General features: G+C 45.3%; 1 protein-coding gene across 3 annotated transcripts in view; it reads right to left on the reverse strand.

Moving 5' to 3' along the window:
• Positions 1-2,626: 2,626 nt before the first annotated feature.
• Positions 2,627-22,131, reverse strand: part of Ppp4r1 (protein phosphatase 4 regulatory subunit 1) — a 56,313-nt gene continuing 36,808 nt past the window's right edge. For all 3 annotated transcript variants that reach the window (XM_052191968.1, XM_052191966.1, XM_052191967.1), the window contains exons 11-20: positions 20,568-21,100; positions 12,953-13,131; positions 11,403-11,498; positions 9,205-9,390; positions 8,474-8,635; positions 7,849-7,949; positions 6,563-6,683; positions 6,343-6,477; positions 5,544-5,685; positions 2,627-3,626 (exon numbers count right to left, since the gene is read on the reverse strand). In XM_052191968.1, the coding sequence (XP_052047928.1) occupies positions 3,463-3,626; positions 5,544-5,685; positions 6,343-6,477; positions 6,563-6,683; positions 7,849-7,949; positions 8,474-8,635; positions 9,205-9,390; positions 11,403-11,498; positions 12,953-13,131; positions 20,568-21,100 (1,819 nt within the window). In that variant the 3' untranslated portion in view covers positions 2,627-3,462. The remainder of the gene's footprint in view (positions 3,627-5,543; positions 5,686-6,342; positions 6,478-6,562; positions 6,684-7,848; positions 7,950-8,473; positions 8,636-9,204; positions 9,391-11,402; positions 11,499-12,952; positions 13,132-20,567; positions 21,101-22,131) is intronic.

Raw genomic sequence — 22,131 nt, forward strand, 5'->3', positions numbered from 1 at the left:
TTGGCATGAGAAGCTGAGCTTTTTACAGGTATCTGCCCACTCAGCAGCCCACAGGCCCTGACAAGGTTAGCTACACGGTACTTATTAGTTTGGACTAGTCATAAACTGTCATGGGAATGTATCTGTACTTGTTTACTTCAGAAAAATTACCTCAAGTCCTAATTGGTTTGCTGTTGCTTTTGCCTGAGAGACCTAGCTCTGTGGGTCTCACGGTTGGATGTTTTCCCTGCAGCTGGATGTTCTGACAGCTCGGGCTTTCGAACGTCCTCGCCATGTCAGCTGCCAAAGAGCCGACATGAAATGGTGGCATGGGGTGCTGGTCACTTTTGGGCAGCTTGGCACAAATGAGTCACTAGGAGAAAAGTAGCCTACCTTGAGGAATTGTCTCCGTCAGTTGCCTGTGGGACATTTTCTCGATCAGTGGTCGGTGTTGAGGGTGTTACCCTTGGGCAGGTGATCCTGAACTATACAAGTGGGCTGAATAAGCCACGGGGAACAATCTAGTCAGCAATGTCCCTCCAGTGTTCCTGCCAATTTCCTTCAGCAATGGACTGGGATGAAGACACATAAGTCCAACCAGCCATCTCTTTCCTGTGCTTGCATTTGACAGCTCGACAAATACTAGCTTTGTCTAGAAAGAAGGCATGCCAGTCCTTTTTGGATTAATGATTGATGGGGGGTGCCCAGCCCAGTGTGGGCCTGAGGTGTGCCCTCTAGTCTCCACTTCAGTTCCTGCTCTTGGTTCTGCCCTGGCTTCCCTACAGAATGGAACCTGTCGGCAGAAGTAAACCCTCTCCTTCCCAGGTTGCTTTTGATCGTGGTATTTAGTCACAGCTTTGGAAAGCATTTGAGGATAGAAGGTGGAGCCCCGCTGTTTGGGGGAGAGCTACAGGTGTTAGGAACTCTGGTCTGGAAAAGCTGTTGAGGCTCAGGGCTCACCCAGTCAACTATTCTGTGGAAAAGTGAGACATACTGAGAGAAATACCAAGGCTGGGGGCCTGACCTGTGAAGTTGGAGAGTCCTTGAACACTACTGTTGTTTGACATTTTGAACAAAGAATCTTGTTTTGTTCAGCTAGGCAGGGCTGAAAAATGAGCTATGAGTAAAACCTTTGGCTTTCCTAGGGCAGTTGATGCAGTCATAGAAGGCTGCAAACCAGCCGGCTGTGCTAGTGAGGGCAGCCTCACTGAGCCGAGTCTCTGGGAAGTGTATTTACTCAGGGTCAGCACATTCAAGGTGTGGTCCAGGGTGGACAGAGCTACATCTCAAGTCTGGTAGCTTTTCCTTCATATGGTTCTGGTTTGGGAAGGTCTGAGAGGGTGAGTCGCAGGGAGCCGCTGAGGCCTGGGACCACCCACCTGGGCTGGAGCCCTGCAGAGGTCAGGAGGCCACTTAGGAAGATGTGGGCTACTCTGCTCTTGTGGAAGCTCGTGGGCTGAAGGGGTTATGGAGAGAGGCTAAGGCTTAGCAATGCTGAGGGAGGTCAGTCAGAGTCCTGGAGTGAACCCAAGCAGACTCCTTCATGGTGGACTGTGACTGGCAAGTGTAAGCTAAAAGTTTTCTTTCCCAACTTGTTTTTGGTCATGATGTCTGTCACAGCAATGGAGACTGTTTTCTTATTTTGTATTCACTAGCAATTATTAAGACCAGGAAGACGTTTACATGCACTGTGATAAAAGTTGCTGACCCATGCAGGCACCCGTCTGTCTTCACTGACTACAGAAATCCAATAGTGGGGTCTGACGGAGGCCAGCAGGCTATCAAGCAGGAAACTTCACATTTTAAAAGTCACACTCTTCTAACTGTAAAATCCTGTACCCTAAAATCCACTGTTTCATTGCTGCTGTCTTAACAATTGCAGCTCTTAACACCTTGTTCAAAACTGAAGTTCTCAGAGGCAAAAGTGGATACTGTGGTAGAGTGTAACTTCTGGAGTTAGAGTAAACGGAGTCGCGGCTGCCCTCTTCCCCTAACCACAGCTCTGTTGTTACCCTCAACAATTCTTCCTGAGGCTCAGCACCTAGGCTGAGCCTTAGCGCATCACTGCCCAGCTGCCCCGGCCCACCCACTCCCTATACAGTATGTTAGTGTGGTATTTTATCCATTTCAACGCCTCTGACAGTGGAATTTTCCACTTAACATTTTTATTGCACAGGCTTGTCTGTAGAATTTACATGGGAAGCAACTTACGTCTTCCAACAGCCACACCAAGGCCTTTTAACCCTTTAATTCTGACTTATTGAGTTCCCAGCACTCACAAAGCACCTCAGGGACTCTAGTGTGGATTCACACAGAAGCAGCTGGGATCTGCACGCAGCACTCGAAGCTGTCCTGAGGCCCCAAGCAGCTGCAGACCAACCCTGGGGAGACAGGCTTTCACTAGCTTCCACCTCACAGACGAGAAAGCCAAGGCTCGGAGGTGCTTTTCTATACTGCGGGAGCTTCAGGACGAGGCTGCTGTTCATAGCATCCTGGTCTTCAGGCTGCGGCTGTCTGCCAGAGTAGGGCTGACAGGTGGACACTGAGCTAAAGACAAAGACCTTTCTCCCATCTCACGCTAAGTAATACAGGTCACATACTGCATTTATTTGTAGACATTTAGAAAACAGAGTGGGTGGTGTCTCTCTTTATAGATCCTATTAATAAATTTTATTTGGAACTTGTACCACAACAGTTCTAACAGCATGATTAAGGCTGCACACCCCAGAGTGGTCACAGGGGTGCAGCATGGGAAGAATAAGTTGCACCTCAGAGCTGACCATGATCAAGTTAAAAACACCTGACACAATATTCGTGCTAAGAAATTCCCTTCAGGTCATGACCAGCATGAAAAATATCAGGAGAGATTCTGCAAACATTCTGTAAATGTGTACAGCAATGTGCTGCATTAGGAGTCAAAATCAGATTCTATTTAGTGTTAACATCAAGCCCTTAGGAGAGGAAAAACTCCTTTGTCATTTATACACGCCAAGAACTATTCACACTTAGGCCTGGGCTGGGCAGTCAAGGAGCTGAAGAGGCTCCGCACCTGGAAGAAATGCTTAGGCTAATACTGAAGGCCTTTCCTGTCCTGTCCGGTGCATATCCACCTTTTGGCCATAAGAATGTCATTTATCAGCCATTAAATAAAACCAGAAGAAAGCAATGCAGGTCTCTGGGAACCTCATCCTTCCCGAAGGGAAAATGCTCTGCCAATTCAAGTCATTCAGTCAGGAAGATGAAGTAACGAGTTAAGGCTTTGGTGACAATTATAATCCTCTGAGATTTACTTTCCCTTAAGTCAAGATAAGATAATAGTGTTTACTGTACTTTCTCTTGACTCTTAAAACCACTGGTATTGGGAGGAGGTCACTTGCACCTGCGATGAGTCGGCAGCATGAAGCCCCCCACAGCTGTCCCGAGTGGCGCAGGCAGTCGAGGACAGGCTCTTGTGGATGCAGGAAGGACACCGTGGGTCAGGGGTCAGTAGGTGGAGGAAGCTGTGCTCATTGCGTCTTCAGAGAGTTTGGTACTGGAGGGGTGGATGCTTGCAAAGTACTTGACATCGCTGTCTCGGTCCATCTGCAGGGCCATGATTGTCTGCTCCACGGCCTCCTGGTGACAGCTGGCAGAGGCTAAGAAGTACTCTGGAAACGATGCGCAGTACACAGCATTAGTCTTGGCATTTGGGAGTCAAGTACAGTCAGGTGTTAAAAGCCTACAAGATAGACTCTGAGAGTAAACCTAGCGCGTGCACTCAGCCATCCTGTAAGCTCATTTGCAGGGAAAAAAGCACTAAACTCAAGAGGGATTGTGAGACTTACTGTTTTGGTAACAGACAAATCTCTTGGTGGTGAATAGACTCGTGTTTATTAAAACATTTTCAGTTATTAGCTCAGAAAAGGAAAACAGCAGTTAAACACCAATCATATACAGACCCTTTTTCTAGGGGGGAAGCCATTTTACTGTTCTTTTGAAAATGTATACAGGATTGGGGGAAGAGCCAGGCAGTGGTAGTGAACACCTTTAATCCCAGCCCTCGGGAGGCCAGGCTGTTGGGTCTCTGGCTTAGAGACCAGCCTTGTCTACAGAGCTAAGGTTACACAGAAAAACCCTGTCTAGAAGACAAGACAAAAAATTAAAAATATACAAATAGCAAGGAACAAAAGCAGTATTGGTTTATTCCTATCCTATGATTTACTTTAGATTTCTTCCATACCTCATTCATGAATTCACACAACTTTATGTGGCATTTGGAGAAGGCAGTCATAGTACTAAAAACAACGAAATAATCACTGCCAGGTGCCTGGCTCCTGCTTAATGAATGAGGGGAAAGACAAGTCTCCTAGACCCTCAGCCACAGTGCCCACAGCCAGCTGCAGGGAGCGTCTTCACAGTGGGCACGCCAGCCTTGGTATCCGCGGAGGCCAGAGGACACCTTTTGGGACTTGGTGCTCTCTCCTTTTATCCTGAGGGTAACGGGCTCAGCGGCGAGTCTTGACCAGCTGCGGAGTTTGGCTGTCTCCGTTATTTAAATTATGAAGATGCTGCCTATGTGTGAATGTATTATGTGTATTTTGGAGGCCTGGATTGGCACTCAACGTTTTCCCTTGACTACATTCCACATTGCAGTTGTCAACTTGACACAAGTTAGAGTCATCAGAGAGGAACGGGCCTCAGTGGAGGAAATGCCTCCAAGAGATCCAGCTGGAGGTGTTTTTTTCAATTAGTGATCAATGGGGGAGGCCCACGGTGGGTGGTGCCACCCCTGGGTAGGTGGTCCTTAGTTCTGTAAGAAAGGCTGAGTAAGCCATGGGAAGCAAGCCAGTAAGCAGCATCCCTCCATGGCCTCCGCATCAGCTCCGGCCCCAGGGTCCTGCCCTGTGTGAGTTCCTGTTCTGACTTCCTCCAATGGTGGACTATGTTCTGGAAGTGTAAGCTGTGCAAACCTTTCCTCTCCTGCTTGCTTCCTGGCCGTGGTATCATTGGTCAAGCAGTAGAAACCTGACGGAGACTGAGACACAGCCTTGTGTTTTGAGACAGGCTTTCTAACTGAGCTTCAAGCTTGTCAGTTCGGCTAGCCTAGATGGCCACTCAGTTCCAGAGATCTGCCCGACTGCCTTCCACCACGGGCAGATGCACACTGCCACATCCCACGTGGTTACACAGGGTCTTGGGATCAAATCAGATCCTCTGCCCGCAGAGCAAACACTTGACAGACTGAACCATCGCCCCCAAACACTGTATCACCAAAATTATAAGACTTAAGTTTTAGGTTAGAAAAATACCAAATGTCCAGGAATAAAAGAGTTTTGCCCAAACACTAGTGTCTTCATTAAAATACCCTCCCAGCCCCCACCACTTTTGTTTTTCAAGACAGGGTTTCTTTGTGTAGCCTTGGCTATTCTGCAACTTACTCTATAGATCAGGGATAGCCTCCAACTCAAAAAAAATCCACCTACCTCTGTCTCTGCCTCCAAGTGCTGGGAATAAAGGCATGAGACATGCTTGCCTGGCCATGTGACCCTCCTTAATGTTCACACGTCCCGTCAGCCAGCACCCACCTTTCTCTAGCAGAGTCTGTCGCAGGGTTTTCGCCAGCAGCACTCTCACGTTGGGAACCCTATCATTTGCCAAGGTCAGCAGATGTGGCATCAGGTGCACAGCAAACTGGTCCATGGGGAGGCAGTCGTCTTCAATGACAGTCTGGTGGGGGAAAAAAGTACGTCAGCTGTGACAGAAGGCCGGACTTGAGGACTGGCCTGAGTGGCATGGAGTCCGGTGTCCACGCTGGGCTTCCAGAGGATGGGAACTCAAACGCCACCTTAGTATGCTTCAGTACGTTTATGATGGTCCAGCAGAGTCAACCCATTTTGTTTCTACTAGAAATGGTGCCCCTGCCTTGGTGGTAGTAAAAGCAGTTGGAAGCTTTTCTTTTATCTCTGAATCTTACGGTTATCACCAGGTAAACTTCAACTGCCTTCCCCTATTCCGTTTAGGTCGTTTAGGCTGGCTGGGGCTGGCTTTGACTCAGGATCCTCTCTGTCCCCTTCTCAAGTGCTGAGAATCCAGGTGCACTCTACCATGCTTGGCTTAAAGTTAGCTTTAGACATTTCTACAGAGACACAGGGCAGCCAGCACATCCCTTTATGTCAGCTGCCTGCTGTGGGCACTGTGATGTGGGAAGGAGTGTTGTGGCCCACGTGGGTTTCTGTGCATGGTGCTTGGGCGTGCCAGCCCGAGGGCGTGCAACCTCATGCAGGGCAGCCAGAGTAACTTCAGTTCCTCACGATTATAGAAAAAGCTTCAGAGAGGCGGGACTGGGAAAAATTTCAGAAGCAGGCGTGCCCAGGCCTTTCCTACCTGGCAGACAAAGACAAAGGCTTGGCGACCAGACCATTTTGGACACCTGCCAAAGTTCTCTACCAGCTCATTGATGAGATCTACTCCGAACGTCGGCGGGGTCGCTGTGTGGAGTTTCTTCACCATTTCACTGACCTACAAGAGGAAGCATGAGGTAAGGCTTGTCTTCTGTCCTCTAAGCAGACACATCACAGGTACAAAGGCACAAGCACAGACATACCAACTTGTAGGAAATCCAACGGACTGAAGAAACTCTGTCTGCACACAGATTCAGAGCGATGGGGCGTAAGTAATCATAAACATCTCTGGGACTATATAATTCTAGAAGTAAAATCAGCTGTCTGCAAAGATACAAATAAAAATAACATTCAACCAAGGTTTAAAAAATGAGACATCAGGTTAATCATTTAGATATTTTGTAACAAGACACCAAGTTCTTCTAACCAAGCTGACTTTGGTGCTGGGCTGGGTACCCTCTGGGCTAGAATACACAGAAGGGCACTTCATACCTCCGTCCGAGGCATGCTGCTTCCCCAGAGCACTGTGCTGGAGTGCAGGGTGTACACATGGCTTGTGCCCAGAGGGTCATGTGATGGAAACGTGTATCTAGTGTGGCTGTACTAAGAGGTGGGGCCCTGCAATCATCAGTGCGGGGTATGGTGCGTGTGCATGTGTGCACTTCAGTGTTCTCCTAGTTCCTTCTCTTGTGTTGGAACAGTAGCAGGACCAGGTCATCCCAGCTTCCAGCCAGATAAGCAGTTTCTCAACAAAATAATCTGAAAGCATTGAGGAATGGGAATGGAACAAATGTTTCTTTGTGCACTGGACCCCATGCATGGTGCCCTCCTCCATCGGCTTACAAGGCAGTGAGACTCCAAAGGCACAGGCGAGCTCAGTGCAAAGCTACAGCACGCACGCACGCACGCAATGCTCAAGACTCCAGCAGGGCGTTTGCTATGGGCTACAGGATTAGTTGCCTCCTCCTGACAAATCCCAGAGAGGCGAGCCCCTGGAGACACAAACTACATCACCTGAGGGATAGTGTGTGCAAGAAGTATTTTCCAAAATGTGACAAAAACCCAGTCAGCAACTAGAAAGCCCACAACCACCTGGGACTCCAGCTCCAGAGGGTAACACCCCGTTTGATACCACAGGCACCAGGCACACATGGTACACGGATAACACATGAAGACAAAACACCAACATAAGGAAGGTTAAAAATGGATATTGAGGCAAGTCAACACACCCTCCTGCTAGGGAGAAGAAGCAGGCCTGTACATGCAGAAGGCTGGCCACGGGCAGCCACAGCCCGGTGCCAGCGGCCTGTGGAGGACTGAGCCAAGAGGGGAGACGTCTCCAGCATATAAGTACACACCAGTACAGGAGCACAGGGACAGCTGGGACCATGGGCCACCCCAGCAAAGGATGAGGCCAGGAGGATCATCAGAGGGTAGGTGAGATCAGCCTACCCCTGCAGGACAGAGCCAGGACGCTCTTAAAACTTACTCTGCCAGTTCAGCTCGAAAGCGCCAATTTCTACTGTTGTCTGTCACCAAAAACTCCTGGAGCTGATAAAGGTACTCTCTTCTTTTATCAATGTGAAGAAGCTGAGGTAACAAAACAAAATGCTTTTATTAACCTGAAATATGTGGTAATTATCCTAAAGACACATGGCAGCTCTAGTTCATGCGCACACACCACATAGGTCCACAGCGGCCAGCAGAGAACACGGGGAGTTGGCGATGGTGCTAAGTTTACTCCTGAGGCAAGGTCTTTCACTGAAGCGGCCTGCTTTTGGCCAACTGCCCAATTACCTCCTGCAATCTGCCCAGCTTTAGTGCCCATCACTGGGGTTAATGGCGCACACCCATCCGTAGCAAGATCTGACTCCCTCTTCTAGAGTGTCTGAAGACAGCTACAGTGTACTTACATATAATAATAAATAAATCTTTTTTTTTTCTGGGCACAGTGGCTTTATCAAGATGGTTTTTTTTTTTTTTTTTAAATAAATAAGTCTTTTTTTAAAAAAAAAAAAAAGAAACACTGCTAGCACAATGAAATAAAAAAGGAAAAATCAGAATTTAGGCTTAGAGTAACTTATTATGTATTTTATATATTTATCATTTGTTACCTTCAGGAAGTCGTGCAGGTGTTTAAGAACACCTATCCTGACTTCATCGAGGTCTTTTAAAAATCCATTAAAAATTGGAACCAGGTCTGCAGCTGTCAGCTGGTCTCCAAGAATCACCGCAAGCTCGTGGATGGAGAAGGCTAGAGTTCTTCGAACTTTCCACTGTAGAAATAAAAACTGTGAGATTTAAAATCTAAACACAAAGTACTTTGTACTTTGAACATCAGTAATCTGAGGCAGGGTAAGCTGTGCTCGACCCACTGATCCCACAGCCAGCAGGAAAGACCGAGTCAGAGGATGATCTGAACCCACATCTCCCCCACAGCCCCTCCATCTGCTGGCACCCACATGTACACATGCACTTAAAAACAAATTACATCATGCATTTAATTCCAGAACTTTGGGAGTTTGAGAGCAGCCTGGCTATGTGTATACATAGTCCCAGGTCAACCAGGCTACAAAGCTGAGACCTCGTCTCTAAACAAAACCAAAAAATTACATCAGATTAGAATTAACAGATATTAAGTTTAAAATTTCAAATCCCTTACTGTCCTTACTGTCCTCTTCTCCCTTATGAAGGAAAGCATGTTTGGGAATCCCTAATCACTCGGGCAGGTCCTTCGACACTGGGCCCCGAAATGCTGCTGTGCACGTGTATTAAACATTACCCTGTGCCACCCACAGGATGCCATATCATATGCCAGCCTCCAGCCTCTCCAGTGCTCGCTCACCTGCATGTCTGACGCTAGGGTCTCGTAAGTCTCTCTCAAGCAGTGCCAGTTCTGTCTGCCGAGGGTCAGGGCCACACCCGGCAGGCTGTACGCACAGTGCTTGGCGATCTCAGTGTCAACAGTCTGTGCTCGAGAAGGGTCGGTCATCGACAAGTACTGATCTAGTAACGCTTGTGGGACAACGTCCTAGCCAAAACAGAGAGGACACAGCACATCTGAACATTTAAATAAGTTTTCAGCAGGTTAGACATAAATGTGACCAATTTTAAAATATATCAATACTAATTCCAAAAATTGAAATATCTAGTGACTGAAAGGGATTACTGGGGCTTGCTGGCAAACTAGTTTAGCAAGATTGGTGGCGCCAAGGATCAGCAAAAGACCTTGTCTCAAAAGAAAAAAGTAGGTGGTCGAGGGAGACATCCAAAATCAACCTTTGTCTTCCACACACATGCAGACACACGCACTCCACGCACTCATGTCAAAAATGTACCCTAAAAAAATGGCATGTACTAAGCTAATGTATATATGTGTACATACATACACACACATATATAAACTCTTGAAGTAGGTCAGAATTGCTGTCACTAAACTGAGAAGGACGTTACAGGGAGGCTGTGGCAAGTCTCCTGGAGTTCCTGCCATGGCCGGATCATTGCCAATATGCCTCCTAGCAAGGGCATGACAGTGTGTGCCTGTACTTCCAGCATTCGGTAGGCTGAGGCAGGAGGATCAATTCTAAAGCCAGCTTGGACTATATGTTGTACCAGAAGTATGACCAAATAAAGGAGTTAAAGTCACATTCCTTCTATGGTAATTTTAAAACTTACATTGGAGCTGGGCATGGCAGGACACATTTTTAATGCCAACACTCAGGAGGCAGGGGTGGCTGGGCAGGCGGATCTCTGGGCAAGCCAGAGCTACTCGGTGAGACACTATCTCAAGAAAACAAACCAAAAAGTTGAAGCCACACCTCCCTCTATAAAAACGTAGAAAAAATCACCAGGCGGTGGTGGTGCACACCTGTAATCCCAGCGCTCTGGGAGGCAAAGGCAGGAGGATTTCTGAGTTTGAAGCCAGCCTGGTCTACAGAGTAAGTTCCAGGACAGCCAGGGTTACACAGAGAAACCCTGTCTTGGAAAAAACAAATCCAAAAAAGCAAAAAAAAAAAAAAAAAAAAAAAAAAAAAAAAAAAAGGTAGAAAATCAAAGTGTACACAGTCTTGCTAATGCACGTGCAATGCCCTTTTGGAAGGGAGTAGTGCACACACACTGCAGGGCAGACCGTGTGTGTGACTGCTGTGGTACACACACACTGCAGGGCAGACCATGTGTGTGTAGGCATGTGACTTCTGAGAACGTAAGCTGGGTGAGTGGAGAATTCATTGCCTTTAACTATATAATGTAAACATGTAATGTGCTGAAGATGACAAATCTATGTGCACCGACTTTAAAATATTCTTAGAATGTTTCAAAGAAATATGCACACTGATTCTATGCTACATGAGAAACACAGCTATAACTATAACCATGGACCACTGACTTAGGAGGCAGACGACACAGACGTGTAATCTGCCCCTGAAACCACTGGGAGGAGGCGCCTGCAGTGCCACAGACCTCTTACAGGGACTCTAGTCTGCAGCTGTCAGGCTGAGAGGCTGCTGCCTGCTTACTATGGGAAAGATGGCCAAGGTCCATTTCCACAGAGGAAATGAAAGACAAAGATAAGCCTGAACTCCACACCTGTGGCAGGCAAGGCGGTGCGGTGCCTCATGAGCAGCCTAGCTACACAGGAAGCCTGAGAGGAGCCTGGCCACACAGTGAGACCCCAACTAAAGAAAGGAAACAAAACACAGTAAGGCCAATAAAATCTCTACACACTGGGATGCAACTGAGCATCAGTGGGCAGCGGGGACACCTAAGCAGCTGGAGATGACGTCTCCAAAGGTAGAAGGGCACCCATCTTCACACCCATGGAACACCAGGAAAATGTCAGGGGAAACATAAAGCAAAATGTGAGGGCAAGGTATGTGCTTGTGCTGCTGTTGCCACCTGCTTAAATTTTCTGTTCACACACGTGATGAACTATCTTGATGTTTAAACATCAAGATGATTACAAAGGGAGATTACTGAGGTCACAGGCAGGCTTTAGAGGAGGGTGAGAACTCAGACACAATCGCCACATGTCTGGTCACTCACCTGGACTTTGGGTCTCCTCTCTTCGTCCGGGCTGAAGCCACCGCCGGGGCTTACGTCCGCACTGCCATGGACATGGTCAGGGGCGGCCTCCATATTCTGTCAGGAGAAAATGTACTTCAAGAACCGCCCAGCCTGGAGGCCGTCGTCCTCCCTTCCTAAGGGCTCGGGCACGTTACTTACCATTCACAACTCAAGAGACACAGACAGAGAACCTCAGGATGTAACTGTTTATAAACATGCTCAAGGCCTCCTGAGCATGCTCCCTGCTCTAAACCAAGCTTGGGCAATAGCTGTTAAATGGATTAAAACGAGCCTTAGAAAAATTAGTTTATGGGGCTGGATGGATGGCTCAAAGGTTACGAGCACTTGCTCTTGCAGAGGGTCTGGGATCAACCCCGAGCACCCACTTGGTGACTCACAACCCTCTAGACTCCGGTTCTAGGACATCTGATGCCCTCTTCTGACCTCTGTGGACACTGCATGTACGTGGTCCACAGACAAACAATTGGGTAAAACACATTAAATAAATCTAAAACAACAAATTTAAAAAGGAAAAAGTATTAGCTCATTCATAAATTCCCTGGAGGATTCTTCCCATCAACCATCTTAGAAGCCAATGGGTGTCGAGTAGTTTATTGTTATTCCTGTTCATGGTTTAGTAAGTGATTTTATAGTAGCTGCTTTAATAGCTGCACTTCGTGAACACAAACACACACACAGTGCCCTGCAGTGTGTGTGCACCACAGCAGTCACACACACGTCTGCCCTGCAGTGTGCATCATAGCAGTCAAGCCTCCACTCACGGACAGGCTCCTCTACCACGCACAAGCACTACACATATTCACACGGCATCAGACACCATCCACAGAAGCAGGACCGCACCCTTGCCACCCCCACTGCCTAGCACTTCCCTGAGCTCTACCACTCAAGCTGCTAGGGTCGGTGTACACATTGCCCTCTGGTGATGAGTGGTGTGCCTTCTTTGTAAGTGAGAGAGAAGAAATAGATGCTACCTGACTCTGGCTTGAGGGAAAGGCAGTAGGGAACCAGGGCAAGGTCATGTGAACGGCTATGTGGATGCAGCAAAGAGGATGCTGGGAACAGTACCCACCCTCACACTTGAGTCCAGACAATGCCACAGCCCTCCGCAGCATGGCCTCAAGTCCCGGTCTTCTGCTCAGAGTACTGTGTTGCTTGCTGCAGTGAAATGGTCCGATCAGAAACAAAGCACCTCTCCAAAAAGAAAAGGGAAGAGTTAATTATTCTTGACAAAGGGCTTTGTTTCCAGTTAGACTATTTCACTGCAGTGAGCCACATCCACATCCACATCCACCCATCTAAAGCATGGAGACAGACCGACGGTTTCTGAGCCTTTGCTAAGACGCTGACGTCACAGGGACGGATGGGGTGAGAATAACTATTTTACTTTATAAAAAAGGAAGAGCTAGAGGAAGAATGACGATCAGAGCGCTGACTAGAGTGTTGGCCACCACAGTCTCCACGGAGACTGCTCTCAGCTCTCACGTGGCAAACACGGCTGAGCTTATTACCTCCTGAGCAGCAGCAGCGCTGATCGAAGGCACGGCCGTGTCTTGGCTTATGCTGCAGTCTGGGAGCTCACTGACACCCACGTCATCCTGGGACTCACTCCGCTGCTCTACACCACCGGTCTCTTCATGAGCATCCAGGCTGGAGGCACGCAGGGCAGCCGACAGCACTTCCACCTGTGCTGTGGGCAAAGGAGACAGTGAACGGGACACCCGTGACCCCCGCAGCACCCGCAAACCCCGCTGAGCCTTCTCTCCCCAGGAGGTAGAAGGACAATGCGCGTTTCTGACACTGCCATCAGAGAGCTGCAAACAATTTTCTACCGTGGAGACTCATTAGTTCTTCAAGAGACCAAACGGAAAACAAATGTGCATTGTGCTGATGATTACCGTGTCTGGTTGCTGGAGGCACCTTCAGGTTATTGAAGGGCTCACTTTCAGGAGTCTCTTGGTCAAGCTATTAAGTCTCACTAAGCTATTCTAGCAGAAAGGCACTGACAGAAACCTGCCAACATGAAACATTGGTGGCTGCAGTCTTCTGGGCAGCAACATTTAAGCATCTCTGTCGCACCCCAGCTCACTATCCCTTTTTGATATTGAAATTTCTAGTTTGTTCCAAACAATTGGGATCCCAAGAATACACTCTTAATACTATTTTTAAAATTTTTATTTAAAATGAGTGCTCTGCTGCATATACATCTGCCTGCCTGAAGAGGGCGTCAGATCCCCCTATAGATGGTTGTGAGCCACCATGTAGTTGCTGGGAATTGAACTCAAGACTTTTGGAAGAGCAGTCAGTGCTCTTAACCACTGAGCCATCTCTCCAGTCCAAGAATACACTCTTGCTTGCCCAAACCCAAAACAACTTTCCTTATATAGAAAATTCAAACTAAGAAAAGAGGAATTCTCTACCCCACCAATAAACGAGAAATTTAGAGAATATATATTTGGCGGGAGGGGACAAGGCTAATATTCCCCTTGAAGTAGCATTCCACTTGCATATATAAAAATTCCAATCAACTGCTCAAGACAACCTATGTGTATGTGACAGCACCTGTAGTATTTGCTCCCTTGGACACAGAAGCTTCTTTTTGCAGAGGTCAATGCAGACTCTTCGTCTTACACTGAATCTCTATGCAACGCTCCCCACACCAAGGCAGGGTTGTTAAAGCAAAGGACATGGCTGCCGTAACTGTGAACACACAGGAGGGGCTCATGAGGCCATACCTCTCCTAACCAGCTCTTAATGGCTGCCAAAGGAGATGGGCATCATCTTTATGGCCACTGGGAGCCTAGGTGGGAAGCCGGGACAGAGGGACATCAAAGGGGCTGTAGGCAGGAATGAGGGTGTGCGTATCAAACTGCCAAAAGCAAGTGTTATGCAAAGGACTTAGAAAGGGTGGTGAGTTTGAGATAGAGGAATGCTCCTGAGTACAGCTGTTCCCAGGCTTGGCAGTGGGGGGCGGGGCGGGGGCTTCTCTAAACTCATTTAAGCATCTGACCGTGGACATGCAAGACTTGTGCCTAAGGAACTTCTAATTCAGTGGGTCATCAGTACCTAAATGAAGCAAATAGTGTTTATTCACGGGACATTCTGGTGATTTTCATTGTTCTCAGGATTTCAGCTATAATTTATAGTTATCATGACAATCATCTTAGCTCTCCTTGGGGTCTTTCGAGTTTCTAAAGCACAGCAGAAGTGTGCTCAGAGCTGACTACACAGACTGTCCGGAAGTGCATGTGTGGACAGGACGTCAGACGTGTAGGTGCTGCTGGAGAACGGAGAGCTTGTCTGACAGGCAGGTCCCGTCTCCCGAGGACGCGCTTCCCATCCATGTGTGTCCAGCCTATGAGCTGCTGGTCATGTGCCACAGGCCAGCTGTGCCTGCAGCTCCGCAGATCCAGCGGATCTCTTACAAAGGGATCTCTCTACCATCTTGTGTTTCACTGAGTAGGATCTCTTCTGTTGAACTTGTCCTGACAGCCTACAAAAGGATCCCCCCCCTTCCTTCCCCTATTGCAGTCTAATGAAAGCAGTTTAAATTCATTATTAAAAATCACAGGGAAAAAAGAACATCAATGATCACAGGGGCTGGGATGGGGTTCAGCAACAGCGCCTTACAAGAAAGGCAGCGGAGACTTGGTCTGTGCAGAGAAACTCCCTCAGAGCAGCCAACAAGTGTCCCGTCCTCCCAGGTTTACGGCTAAGACAAGGTTACAGGACAGCACTGGTCTCCCGGGCAGACCTTTGCTTTTAGTCCCGGGTCAGAGTCTGCCTTTTAAAACAGTTCATGTGCTTTCAGGAGAAGTAAAGGGAAGGACTGCTCTATAATGCACCGTTACAAAAAAAAAAAAAAAGCCCTACATTAATTAATGAGCAACCTTCTAAAAATTCAAACATTTTATTACGCAACAGAAATCAGTTACTTAACAGAGATTAAACAAAATTGCCCTCAGATTTTAATAAAATCTAAAAGTACTGTATGACAAATTTAAATTATTCTAGGTGTCATAACTGAATTATAAACATATAATTCATATATAAACATATAAACAGTTAAATTAACTATATATTAATAATAAAGTTTCTTAGCTACATTATAATTTTAAGTCAAATAGTACATTAGTCATCTTCAAAAACACAGATTATGAAACTTAAAAAGCTTATCTTTTTATTTACTGAAAAAAGTAGTGCATTCACTATTTCTATTAATATTTATTGAGTGTCTACTATGTGTTAGAGAACTAACCGGTACTATAATGTAATGAGACTCCTGGAACAGATCTAAAGACTGGCTGTCCTTTTGCATAAAAATTAAGTTTAAGAAAAATAAAATGAGCTGGGCGGTGGTGGTGCACACCTGTAATCCCAGTACTCTGGGAGGCAGAGGCAGGAGGATTTCTGAGTTTGAGGCCAGCCTGGTCTACAGAGTGAGTTCCAGGAGAGCCAGGGCTATACAGAGAAACCCTGTCTCGAAAAAACCAAATCCAAAAACCCAAAACCCAAAAACCAAAAAAAAAAAAAAAAAAAAAAAGGGAGAGTTACTGAAACTAGATTAACTTAATAAAACTTAGGTTGCATCCATCAGACAAACACTTGACTGCCAGTAGCTGTGGGCATGTCTTGTTTCTTCTCATCTGGGGCTGAGGATGGACGGGAAGAAGGGAGATGGCCGGCAGGGCTCTGCTGAGGACCCGCCTGACTGACCCAGAGCTGTAGTCACTGAGGTGCCTGTCCTAAGACAAAGAGAGGGCAGGGCCATGTTTGGGGCTGAGGAGGCTGTCCTTCCCCTCACTGTGGCACTCACTAGCCACTGGATTATTTCACAAATCTCACAAACTTGATTCGGAAGGGCAGTGACTTTCACTGGTATGAACTACACCCCAGTGAACCTTCAAGATTAAGGTCTCGACTAGAAGCACACTGTGGAGGACAACCAGACTCAGAGGACATTACGGCCTGCACTTGGTCAAGACTATGGCCATCTGTACAGATACACATTTTAAATCAAATTCAGATAAATTAAAATAATATTAGGGATCAAGGATGTAATAAAATGTAATGCTTTTCAATATAAACTTACAACAGGAAATCCCTAAAATCATAGTAAGTGAAAACAAGTGCAGGTAGCAGCTAAATGACCATGTTGCATCTTTCAAAGTTTAAACAAGGTTTTAGACAGGTATGGTGTGTCACACAATAACAATCTCAGGAGAATGTGGCACAAGACTTGGGGACAGCCTGGGCCACAGAAGGAACTCTTATTGTCCCCACAAACAAAGAAGCCAAAAGAAAGGTTTCTGTTTTAAAATGATTGCTTAAGATTTTACTTTATTTGCTTAAAAATGGGTATTTCTCAAAATTGAGCAAACTGACAGTTTAGAAATTTTAGTTTTGGGAACAAAAAGGGTAAAAAGCCATACAGATTGTGGTATTAGATCTGAAGGTTTGCAAAAGTTTTCAGTCATCAGGTCCTACTACAAAAGCCTACATACTCAACACAACTGGAAGATCTAGATGAAATGGACAATTTTCTGGACAGATACCAAACACCAAAGTTAATTCAGGATCAGATAGATCATCTAAACAGTCCCATAACCCCTAAAGAAATAGAAGCAGTCATTCAAAGTCTCCCAACCAAAAAAACCCACAGGACCAGATGGTTTTAGTACAGAATTCTATCAGACCTTCAAAGAAGACCTTTGAAGGTCTTCAAGCTATTCCACAAAATAGAAAAAGAAGGAACACTACCCAACTCGTTCTATAAAGCCACAACTTTGCTGATACCAAAACCACACAAAGACCCAACAAAGAAAGAAAACTTCAGACCAATTTCCCTTATGAATATCAATGTAAAAATACTCAATAAAATTCTTGCCAATCAAATCCAAGAACACATCAAAATGATCATTCACCATGATCAAGTAAGCTTCATCCCAGTGACGCAGGGATGGTTCAATATATGGAAATCCATCAATGTTATTCACTACATAAACAAATTCAAAGAAAAAAAAACACATGGTCATTTCATTAGAGGCTGAAAAAGCATTTAACAAAATTCAGCATCCTTTCATGTTAAAGGTCTTGGAAAGAACAGGAATTCAAGGCCCATATCTAAACATAGTAAAAGCAATATACAGTAAACCAGTAGCCAACATCAAATTAAACAGAGAGAAACTTGAAGCAATCCCACTAAAATCAGGGACTAGACAAGGCTGCCCCCTCTCCATGTTTATTAAATATAGTACTTGAAGTTCTGGTTAGAGCAATTAGACAACATAAGGAAGTCAAAGGGATACAAATTGGAAAGGAAGAAGTCAAACTATCACTATTTGCAGATGGTATGATAGTATACGTAAGCAACCCAAAAACCTCCACCAGAGAACTCCTACAGCTGATAAATAACTTCAGCAATGTTGCCGGATATAAAATTAACTCAAGCAAATCAGTAGCCTTCCTATACTCAAAGGATAAGCAGGCTGAGAAAGAAATTAGGGAAAAGACACCCTTCACAATAGCCACAAACAATATAAAGTATCTTGGTGTGACTCTAACCAAACAAGTCAAAGATCTGTATGACAGGAACTTCCAGTCTCTGAAGAAAGAAATCGAAGAAGATCTCAGAAGATAGAAAGATCTCCCATGCTCATAGATTGGCAGGATTAATATAGTAAAAATGGCCATCCTGCCAAAAGCAATATACAGATTCAATGCAATCTCCATCAAAATCCCAACTCAATTCTTCATAGAGTTAGAGAGAGCAATTCTCAAATTCATCTGGAATAACAAAAACCCAGGATAGCTAAAACTGTCCTCAACAGTAAAAGAACTTCTAGAATCAGTATCCCTGATCTCAAGCAGTACTACAGAGCAATAGTGTTAAAAACTGCCTGGTATTGGCACAGTGACAGACAAGTAGGTCAATGGAATAGAATTAAGACCCAGAAATGAACCCACACACCTATGGTCACTTGATCTTTGATAAAGAAGGTACAACCATCCAGTGAAAAAAAGATAATCTTTTCAACAAATGGTGCTGGTTCAACTGGAGGTCAACATGCAGAAGGATGCGAATTGATCCATTCTTGTCTCCTTGTACTAAACTTCACTCCAAGTGGATCAAGGACCTCCACATAAAACCAGACACACTGAAACTAATAGAAAAGAATCTGGGGAAGACCCTTGAGGACATGGGCACAGGGGAAATTTTCCTGAACAAAACACCAATAACTTATGCTCTAAGATCAAGAATTGACAAATGGGGCCTCATAAAATTACAAAGTTTCTGTAAGGCAAAGGACATTGTCAAAAGGACAAAACGACAACCAACAAATTGGGAAAAGATCTTTACTAACCCTACATGTGACAGAGGGCTTATATCCAAGATATACAAAGAACTCAAGAAGGTAGACTTCAAAGAGCCAAATAACCCCATTAAAAGTGGGGTACAGAGCTAAACAAAGAATTTTCTGGAGGAATATTGGATGGTGGAGAAGCACCTAAAGAAATGTTCAACATCCTTAGTCATCAGGGAAATGGAAATCAAAACCACCCTGAGATTTTCACCTTACACCAGTCAGAATGGCTAAGATTAAAAATTCAGGAGACAGCAGGTGCTGGCGAGGATGTGGAGAAAGAGGAACACTCCTCCACTGCTGGTGGAGTTGCAAGCTGGTACTACCACTCTGGAAATCAGTCTGGTGGTTCTTCAGAAAACTGGGCATGATACTACCAGAGGACCCCACTATACCACTCCTGGGCATATACCCAGAGGATTCCCCAGCATGTAATAAGGATACTTGCTACACCATGTTCATCGCAACCCTATTTATAATAGCCAGAAGCTGGAAAGAACTCAGATGTCCCTCAACAGAGAAATGGATACAGAAAATGTGGTATACATACACAATGGAGTACTATTTCAGCCATTAAAAACAATGAATTCATGAAATTCTTAAGACAAATGGATGGAACTAGAGAATATCATCCTAAGTGAGGTAACACAATCACAAAAGAACACTCATGGTATGCAATCACTGATAAGTGGATATTAGCCCAGAAGCTTGGAATGCCCAAGACACAATTTACATATCAAATAAAGCCCAAGAAGAAGGAAAGAGAGGCCCCTGGTCCTTGAAAGGCTCAGTGCAGCAGTGTAGGGAACACCCGGGCAGGGAAGTGGGAAGGGGTGGATTGGGGAACAGGGGGAGGGAAGAGGGCTTATGGGACTTTAGGAAAGGGGGGATTCAGGAAAGGGGAAATCATTTTAAATATAAATAAAAAATATATCAAATAAAAAAATTCTTCTCAGGAATAAAAAAATGGGTATTTCTCAAAATTGAGTAAATTGACAGTTTAGAAATTTTAGTTTTAGAAACAAAAAGGGTAAAAACTATTAGATCTGAAGATTTGCAAAAGTTTGCAGTTACAGGATTTAAAAGTTGTTTTGTTTTTTTTCTTAGAGACAAATTCTCATGTAGACCTGTCTAGCCTAGAACTTTCTACACAGGCTAGGCTGGCCTAGAATTCATAGAGATCTGTCTATCTTTGCCTCCTGAGTGCTGGGATTAAAGCTGTGATTCATCACACTTATCCTAAAAACATCTGAGCAGCAACATCTGAGCCCCATCTGACTGACTCAGCTCTTAACTCTGGGCCTGAGCTCAGCAGGCAGACAAGGAGAGCCTAAGACATCTTCTACGTGATAAGAGGCAATATTTTCTTTAGGACTGAACAACCTGCTCAGCTGTTCACAGTGGAGGACATGGCCATGTATGTGTAATGTCCCCTGCTCCCAAAATATAAATTTCAAAAAGAAATTATTCCTGTAAGTCTACAGCTCTTAAAACATCATACATGTGAAACACAAGAAATCTATGTCCACTATATAGACTACAGCACTTCTTTAAAAATGAGAACCAGAGCAAAATGAATACAGCCGAACTCAGAACTTAAAAATTATAAATGTTAAACTCTCAATAATTGCAAAAAGTGATTTCTGAGTGAACACATCTATTCAACAATAAACAGCAGAGAGGAGCCATCTCAGACATACGAATCAGACTAGTAATGTTGTCTTAAGGGGCATGATTAAAATCACCTTTAAATAAATAGTACCTTTCACATCCGGGTCATCCATGTGTGGCTCTAGGTTTTCTATCATTTCTTCTAGTTCCTTCCGGGTAGCCATAGTGATATTGGGAGACACTGGTACAGGGGCTGCAGGTGCATCTCCTGTTCTCTCCGGGCTGAGTCTCTCCTCAGGGTCCTGTTGGAGCTCTTTATCAAGGTCTATTTTGGGTAGAGGAGTCCTCCAGAAATGGAAGGAGTTGAACATGTCCTGCTCTAAGGGAATGACCTCTGGGGAGCTGGGGCCAGCGTCTGGCTGGGATGCAGGCTTGCTGTTGGCGTCAGGCTTTCTACCATTCCCATCATTGCTAGCTGCTTCCTGAGGAGACTCTGAGGACAAAGGACAGAGTAAGGAGCTGTCCGCTGGAACACGCATGTCACCTGCAGAGTCCCCAGGTGTCTCGGCAGCACAGCCTTCGAGTGTGCTCTCCAGCCTGGCACTGGAGTGAGGGGCACTGAGGTCTGAAGGGGCGTCCTCCGGCCTGGGCTGCTCTTCTTCTACAACACCATCATCTCTGATCCTTTCATGTTACATTTAGGGGAGAGAAAAAGAAACATGGAAGTATAGACATAATTACTGGGGAAAGGTCAATGACAAGTATGACATAGCATTTAGACTATCTAAGTTCTTAGTACAGATTACCCACAGGAACTCTACAGTCTTGCATGTCACACACACTGCTTTTCCATCAGCTGTTCTGCAAAGAGGTAAGACACCTGTCAAACTTGTCTAAACAGTCAAGCATTATTAACAGCTGGAGGAGGTGACACTTAAGAATCCTGGGATGCTGGGGACAGGAGAGACTCAGCTCCACAGTTAAGGGCACTGACTGTTCTTCCCAAAGGACCCAGCTTCAAATCCCAGCACCCACGCAACAGCTCACAAGTGTCTAGAACTCCAAGATCTGACCCTCTCGCATATACATACATGAAGGCAAAACACCAATGCTTATAAATAGAGTATGACAAATAAATTTTAAAAAATCCTGGGATACAATACTACTAATATTAGTAACAGCAGGAAGAAGAAATCAATATAATGGAGTCTAATATACACACAAATTTTATGTTATTATTCAGGGATTACTTGTATTCTACTCAGCTCCAAAGACACAGTGAAAGCTGAGAGTCAAAACATTTTTGCTTATAAAAGAGGGATAAAGCTAAAACAAAACAAACAAAAAAATCCACCACAAACTCTAGAGGGCAATAGAGAAGACACTAACTCTCTCAGATAACGTATTAAAAGCTACTTAAGTATAAATATAGAACTATTTTTATTTCTTCCTCAATGCCACTTCAAGAACGGGTTTTTCCAAAGATGGGCTGTGGGAGCATATGAAGAGCATTAACCACTGACCACTGTCCTCCCAACGGCCTTTGATGCTACTGGTTCTCTCCTGTCTGTTATAAAGTAGATAACAGATGGACACCTACTAGGATCTAGAAATAAATCAGGTTTCAGGATGTGATATGTAGGTCTAGGTAAACTGTACAAATGTAAGGACCCAAATTCAATCCCCAGCACCAATATAACTAAGCCAGGAGGAGC

Source organism: Apodemus sylvaticus, chromosome 9 (genome assembly GCF_947179515.1).
Source record: "Apodemus sylvaticus chromosome 9, mApoSyl1.1, whole genome shotgun sequence".
Taxonomy (NCBI): Eukaryota; Metazoa; Chordata; class Mammalia; order Rodentia; family Muridae; genus Apodemus; species Apodemus sylvaticus.